Source organism: Arctopsyche grandis, chromosome 6, assembly GCF_051622035.1.
Source record: "Arctopsyche grandis isolate Sample6627 chromosome 6, ASM5162203v2, whole genome shotgun sequence".
NCBI classification, from domain to species: domain Eukaryota; kingdom Metazoa; phylum Arthropoda; class Insecta; order Trichoptera; family Hydropsychidae; genus Arctopsyche; species Arctopsyche grandis.
Genome location: NC_135360.1, coordinates 3,350,155 through 3,358,634, shown reverse-complemented (window position 1 = coordinate 3,358,634; position 8,480 = coordinate 3,350,155). Strand labels below are relative to the sequence as shown.

The following is an 8,480-nucleotide window of genomic DNA, read 5'->3' as shown; positions in this document are numbered from 1 at the left end:
ATACCAGAAAACATTCAACTTAACGGTAAATTTGTTGACAATACTAATGATTCAGTCAATCTTTTTGCTGATTTTTTCAAATTGATATATGTCAAAAACAACAATAATTCTAATTATAGCATTGTAAATAATAATGTCCTGATTTCACCTTTACATTCTATAAATATATCTATTCAAAAATTGATTAACAAAATAAATGCCTTAGATATATCTAAATCTGCGGGTCCTGACAACATACCCCCAATTTTTATCAAGAATTGTGCCAATGTATTAACTTATCCTCTTTTTAATCTCTTTAATCAATCTATTTCCACTGGTATATTTCCCAATTCTTGGAAGTCTGGCTATTTAATGCCTCTTCATAAAAATGGGGATAAACATAATGTAATGAACTATAGAGCCATCTGTCAACTATCAACTATTCCAAAACTTTTTGAAAGTTTAGTATTAGACGAATTTATTCCTTTCATTAATAACATTATTATTCCACAATAACATGGTTTTACTTCTGGTAGATCTACCTTATCCAATTTATTATTATATGAAAATTTTATTTCTAGTGCCTTATCTGTTAAATTGCAAGTTGACTCAATTTACACTGATTTCAGTAAAGCATTTGACAAAGTTGATATTGAGATTTTATTATATAAACTAAACAGTATCGGAATCAGCGGTGTATTACTAAACTGGTTTCGGAGCTATTTGTCCAATAGATCATTATTAGTTAAAATCGGCCATTCTAAATCTTACTCCTTTAATCCAACTAGTGGCGTTCCCCAAGGATCTCACATGGGACCAGTCCTATTCAATATTTTTATAAATGATATTATAAATATATTTAATGATGTTAAAGTGCTCTTATTTGCAGACGATTTAAAAATATTTAAATGTATAAAAGACACTAACGATTGTGCTACTTTACAAACTAATTTAAACTCATTAAACGATTGGTGTTCTTTTAATAAATTATATTTAAACATTAAGAAGTGTTCTGTTGTCAGGTTCAGTAGGTCAAATAACAAAATTATTTATAATTATCATATAAATAATGAATCATTTCCATCATCATCGCTAATTAAAGATCTATGAGTTATTTTTGACGACAAATTAACTTTTAATTCTCATATAAATTTTATCACAAAAAATGCCATCAAAACACTTGGTTTCTTAATAAGAAATAGTACTCACTTCAAAAATGTAAATACGATTAAAATTTTATACACCACTCTGGTTAGAAACCAATTAGAGTACAATTCTACCATTTGGTCTCCTTATTTAATGAAACAAATTAACATAATAGTCAGTGCAAATAAAGTTCATTAGATTCATCAAATTTAATTTTTTTAAAAGTCATAATCATTATGTCAGTAACGTTATTATTTATAGGAAACTTAATTTGCTAAAATTATATGACAGAAGGAAAATTAACGATATTTCAGTTCTGTGTGGTCTTCTTAATGGCACTATTAAATGCTCTGACTTGGTGAGTTTAGTGGGCTTCCATGTGCCGGGTAGATCAATTAGATGTAACCATCTTTTTGATATGCCCAGGTTTACCACTAATTACTCATTGAACTCAGCTATGTTGAGACTGCACAGAGTTGGAAACGAATTGTCCATGGTCGATTTATTCATTGTTAGTAAATATAACATGAAATCTATTTTATTTAAATATTTTTTTAATATAATGTAATTTATTTTGTAGTATATGAATGTATGTGTATTTTTCTTTTATATTTCATTTTAAATTTTTTTTTCTTTTTCTTTCTCTATTTCCAACATGTAAAATGGTCAATTTTTTCTTGACCGTAAAATAAAATAAATAAATAAATAAATTATTGGTGACATATTGTATATATATAGGAAGGATTTTGGCCAATTTTTACCGGAAACCGTTTCAACAATGAAATTAGAGAAAATTGGCAAACTCTGATAGGAAACGATCAACCTGGAGTCACAAATCCAGGTCTAACCAGCAGCATACTCTGAAATATTCATTTTCACCCGAGCGAACCCGGCACCTCACGACGCTAAGCAGAAGCCTAACAACTGAGCTATGCTGCTGGCATATTTATTTATTTATTTATTTAACATATTAGCCAAAGTGACATTACAGAGATCTCCAACGCGTCACTGTGGCCGGTCATTCAGTAAAAATAACATCATAACAGTAATAATAACTTATAAAAATAACAATATTGACACAACATCATTAAAATCATAAAATCATAAAAAAAAAACATAGATAAAGTAATAACAATCATTCATATTTAATAGGCAAAATCAACCACTGGCATTCCTCAACAACCACTCAACCAGATTAGTATATTTTATATTGAAGAGGTCAATTTCACCAGAAATCCGGTTGAGCAGATATATAGCCCTAGATATAGGAGCCGTTGACAACATATTTGTGCGAGCCACAGGAGGAACAAACAAATCACGATATCAAAAGTCCCTGAATTTGCTAGGTGCATTAAACCTAAATTCATTTAGAACCTGAGGATTGTGAATTATCCCATTCAACAGCTTAAAAAAGTGCCTTCCCAGTAACATATTCCGACGAGACTCCAATGAGTTGAAACCTAACGCCCCTAATAGGAATGCACTAGGATATAGCCAAGGATAATAACCATACTGTTTCAAATAAAGATATCTGAGAAACCGTTTTTGGATTCTCTCAATCTTCAATGAATGAGTTATATGGGTAGGATTCCATATAATAGAAGAAAATTCTAGAATACTACGTACTAAAGATTCATAAAGAATTTTAAGCACCAACGTACTCTGGAAAGGTTTGCTAACTCTTAGTAAGAATCCCAGCATTTTTGTGGCTCGCAAACAAATATTGTCTATGTGTCGTTTAAATTGAAAATTATTCGAGAACAAGACCCCCAAATCACAATATTCATCCACAAACTTTAATTCAACACCACTTAGGCGATATGGATAAATCAAGCGATTTGAAGATCTTGCCACATTGAGAACACCGCATTTTTGAATGCTAAAAAATAATTTATTATCGACAGACCAACTTGACAGCGCATCTAAGTCCAATTGGAGAAGGGCTGCGTCACTATGAGACTTAACTGTCATAAAAATCTTAAGGTCATCGGCGAATAAAAGATAGTCTGAATACTTGATTATTTTTGAGATGTCATTAATGTAAATTAAAAAGAATAATGTCCCTAAGTTGGACCCTTGAGGTACCCCAGAATGTGAAATAAACTCATTTGAGGAATTAGGGTGAAAATAGACAAATTGCCTCCGATTTTCAAAGTAATTTTGTATAAGTTGCATCAAGCCATTTGATAACCCAAAATTTCTTAACTTCACAAACAAAACATTATGGTCTACCATATCAAAGGCCTTCATGAAATCGGTATATACTACATCAACTTGGTTTCCCGCATCAACCGATTTGGTTACATAATTGGAAAAACATAATAAATTAGTAACTGTTGAACGAGAACTTCTAAATCCATGTTGTTGATCGATCAAATATGGTTCACAGTGATTGTAGATATACCGATGTAAAATTGCCTCGAACACCTTGGCAGGAGCAGAAAGTAGCGCAACCGGTCTATAATTTGTAATTGATAAAATGTCACCTTTTTTAAAAATGGGAACAATTTTTGTGATTTTCCAAAAATCAGGAAAAATTCCCGAATTTAATGACAAATTGAAGATAAAGCATAGTGGTTGCGTTAAAGGAGCTTTGCAAGCTTTCAACACATACGCAGGAATGAGATCTGGACCAGCCGACAGTTTTGGTTTCAGTCTGTTAAAACCATAAATTAAGTCATTTTGATTGCAGCAATCTAGGTTTAGAAAAGGGAACCAGCCATTGTCTGATATACTGTTAGACTGACCTTGTACAGATTGACAACTCCGCACAATATTGCTAAAATGTTCACCAAACTTATCAGCAATATTTTGGGAACCATGTACCTCACAGTTTTCATAAATCATAGTGCCAGGCATATTTTTAGTAAAACGTTTAGAATTAATAAGTGACCAGAAAGCAGACGGCTCCTTAGATAGTGCAATTTCACAATTTAAAATATATTTTTTACGGCATTCATCCATAGTTGATTTTACTAATTTACGCAGATATACAAAATCAGCACGTGCTATGCAACATTTCGTTGTTTTCCAAATTTTATGGACGTAAATTTTTCTTTGAATAATCTTAATTAAATCTTTTGAAAACCATTTAGGATACTTATAATCGTTGGATAACTGGGCAAATTTCTTTTTATTAAAAATGCCATTACATTCATTATATACAATATTATAGAAGGTGGAAACAGCTATATTTACATCACAACACTTATACAACTCATTCCAATTACAATTGGCCAGACTATTTCCTAATTTAACCAGCTTATCTCCATATTCAAATTTCCATCCAGGTATCATTTTTCCATCAGAACACAACATATTATTAATATTAACTTTAGCTGAATTAAAAATAATATCAACATCAAGTGCTGGATGATAAATATCCTCTGTAACTAAAGGATTAGACGCTCTTGATACAGATATATTAACACAATCAATATTAGTGAAGATTAAATCTAAAATAGAACCATTATAATTGTTTTTAATAAAATTGATTTGACTTAAATCTAACAAAGATAAAACAAAATTAAGATCCTCACTCGAACAGTTCGAGGAGATTAAATTAAAATCCCCAATCAAAATTACACGCCCCTTGGATAAATCTAAAACATTTGAGACAATCAAATTAAAAAAATCCCTATAAGATTCAGGCGTTGATCTAGGCGGAAAGTAAACAACACATATATATATAATAAGAATGGAATACAATACAGTTTCAACTTAAGCCACACACATTCACTTCCTTTCTCTAAACGATCAAGTCTCTCTATTGTAACATACTTGTTGCGTTTCACTGCTAACAAAACTCCTCCACCTCTCGTAGGTCTGTCCTTGCGGAAGATTGAGTAAGTTCCGTCCAGCAATTCCGCATTATGCACAGAGTCGTCAAGCCAGGTTTCCGTTAGTACCAGGATATCAGCACATTGTATAGCCGAGTTAGAACCTAATTCATCCAGTTTAGACTTAAGGCCTCGTACATTTTGATAAAAAATGGATGTGCTTATATTATTGCCGATCAATTGAGACTTTCTCGGAAGAGGACGTGGGCATCTTTGTACTTCTCCGAAAAAACCACTCCCTTATACCGGTTCCCTCTGGCCAAAATTCGGACACATTAATTAATTTAAAATTATCCACATCCACTGTAATTTTAAAAGATGTACTAAAAGAAGTCTTTCGTAATTGATCTACTGAAACGTTATCATGGCCCAGTTTTTTTGATACATATTCCTTAACTGCTTCCACAGTACAATCGTTCGTTAGGTGGAAAATATGTAGGTATTTTCTAATTTTCGTCACCTGAAGATTGGCATGTGGTGCTCCTGAACCACGCATAAACGGTCTAGTAGAACGAGGTAGCGAGGGCCGCAAGGGTTGAGATGTCGCCAAAGGATCAGTAGAAGGGTGGTCGACATCGTGAGTGGATGGCACTGAAGCAGGAACAGATACAGGTTCTGAGCGTGGTAGCGAGGGCTGCGAGGGTCGTAACGGCGCCAAAGAACCAACTGTATCACCAGTGATAGCTGCAGTAGAGACGGAAGCAGAGGCAACAGCCGAAACAATGGCTGAGTCCGAACGGGTCGATGAAGCAGCGTTTGACAGCTGATATCGTTGTTTACTACGTCTTGGCCGGCTATTGGTTGACGAAGTATTGCGCTGATTGGATGCAAGAGGCAAAGCAGGTGTAGAAGGGGGCGGAGAGAGTGCAGAGACAGATGGTGGTATTGTTGCAATCTTTCCAGCCTCAATTTGAGCAGCCAGAGAACTGAAAGAATCGGCAATGAACAGCTTTAGTTCACGGGAATCCTTGGTGAGCTGGTCCACTGCATGCTTGAGGTTGGACAACAGATTGGGAGAGTCAGGCGCCCGCGAGGATTCCTCTTCAGCTCGCGCCAACATGGCTATTTGAGAGGTGGCCTCCATCAAATCAGCCTTTTTTGAGTTTGAGAGGATATTAGTTTTCCCAGACAGGTCATCGGTAATCGCACCACACAATTTATATATCGCTTCGAAGCGCGACATACTAATTAATAATTAATAAGTATAGACAGAACGACGCACGTCAACCACGTTCAAAAGGCCGGCCTTTTATATGTGCACACCGAAGTCATATTTTCAAATAGTATCACATTTGAACGGTTTTTCTTCAGAATGGCGACTCATGTGTCTCTTAAGGTGAGATCTATCAACAAATGCATTTGAACAAACATCACATTTGAACGGTTTCTCTCCAGAGTGGATTTTCATATGTCTGTCAATGTAAAACTTTTTAGCAAACGCACTCGGACAAATATGACATTTGAACGGTTTTTCGCCAGAGTGGCGACTCAAATGTCTCTTAAGGTTAGATCTATCAGCAAATGCATTTGAACAAAAACCACATTTGAACGGTTTTTCTCCAGAGTGGCGACTCAAATGTCTCTTAAGGTAAGATCTATCAGCAAATGCAGCCGAACAAATATGACATTTGAATGGTTTTTTTCCAGAGTGGATTTTCATATGTCTCGCAATGTAGAATTTTGTAGCAAATGCATTCGAACAAATATCACATTTGAACGGTTTGTTTCCAGAGTGGATTTTCATATGTCCCATAAGGTCATTTTTTTGAGCGAATGATTTTAAACAAATGTCACATGTGTGTGGCTTTACCCCCGTGTGAATACACATGTGTATACCGAGGGAAGATTTTGTTACGAACGACTCTAAACAAATACTACATGCATGTGGCTTGCCCCCAGTGTGAGACTTCAAATGCCTTAAAAGTAAATATTGATAAGAGAATGATTTTGAACAAATGTCACATTTGTGTGACTTTGCCTTAGTATGAATATACACGTGTGCATCATGACTTTTTTTCCTGTTGAACGACTTTGAACAAATGTTGCAATTATGCATCGCATCTAGGGTTCTTCGTAATGGTGATTCATCCGCTGGATTGTCAATGGTATCTATCATTTCATCAGCGGAGGTAATTTTCCCTCCATTTATCTACAAAATAAAACAACCATTATACAATTTTAATTGTGAATTTTGTGAATGTGATTTTTTTTCATTTAATGGAATATTTTTCTTGGAATCGTTTTAAGGCACTCGAATCCCATTTACTTACCTCGCCGTTGTCTGGTAAATTAGATATGTTCGATGGCAAATTAGCACCCGACTCATCCTCCCATATTAAATCATCTAGCAAAGCTTCCTCTGGCTTGACTTTCAAAGACTCGTCTGATCTTATCCTCGATCTTTCATCACTCCGAAGACAAGTATTTCGAAATCTGTCGAGCAATTCCAGATTGTTGACACACGAAAGGCATATCATATCTGGCAGTTTGTCATCTTTTCTAACCTGCAAATGAGAAAGGGAGTGACAATTGTGAGGACTAACGAGTTAGCAAAGCAATGAGTTAGTATAACTGACCCGCAGCCGACAGCTGGTCCAAATGCGCTGCACCAAATGCGGTGAATGAGGATCACCATGGATGGAGACGAAAGCCTCCGGCGGGGCAGAGCACAGGCAAAGTCTGCACTCCATCGCTACTTGGACGGGAGAAACACAAACGTCTCGAGAATGGAGAGGTGATAGTGGACAGCGGACATCAGGTGGCATATATACAAACATTTCCAATCATAGATATTAAGTAATTAATAAAAATAACTCGAAAGCAATTCAGTCAGCGCTAGGACGATGTTGCTGGACGTCGAACTTAGTGTATTTTTGACAAGGAGACGGTATTTGAAGGGGTAAAAGATTAAGGATCGTTGTACAATCAAAGGGATATTCGCTGAATGGGAGACCGTTGTATTTCGTAGTGTAAACTGACAGCTGACAGGTGCGGCCGAAACACCCCCAAGCATGGCCATCGGCAATTTCTTACTAACAATCAATATACTTATTTATTACTCGTGGTTTTACCCGGCTTCGCTCGGTATTTTTAATATAAACAGCTTAAACATGGCTAATCCAATAGTACACATTCATTCATTTTTTTTATTAAATATTATTTGAATCGAATAAAAATAATATTCGACGATAAGCCATCTTGAGTATGCCAGCCAAATTTGGAACCCCCATTACGTTATTTATATTGATCGTATTGAAGCTATTCAAAAACGTTTTCTTAGATATCTATCATTAAAATTTAATATAAAATAAATGAATTACGAATCCCGATGTCGTAGGCTTCATATCCTTCCCTTGTATTATCGACGCAACGTAGTTGATATAACTTTACTTTCACGGATACTACGAGGTGATATCGACTACTCTGCAATCCTAAGTAAGTTTTCTTTATATGTACCAAATCGGTCCCTACGAAAATGGCCCCTTTTGTGTGCTTCCAGTGCCTCCACTAATTATC

At 35.2% G+C, this 8,480-nt stretch overlaps 1 protein-coding gene across 1 annotated transcript; it reads right to left on the bottom strand.

Annotated features, from left to right (window-relative positions):
* Positions 1–4,241: 4,241 nt before the first annotated feature.
* LOC143913548 (uncharacterized) lies at positions 4,242–7,950 on the bottom strand. Its single transcript, XM_077433413.1, has 3 exons — positions 7,541–7,950; positions 7,235–7,468; positions 4,242–7,113 (listed from the first exon to the last, which is right to left on the bottom strand). The coding sequence occupies exons 1-3, from the start codon at positions 7,739–7,741 to the stop codon at positions 6,241–6,243; spliced, it is 1,308 nt and encodes a 435-aa protein (XP_077289539.1). The 5' UTR covers positions 7,742–7,950; the 3' UTR covers positions 4,242–6,240.
* Between the last annotated feature and the right edge of the window lie 530 nt (positions 7,951–8,480).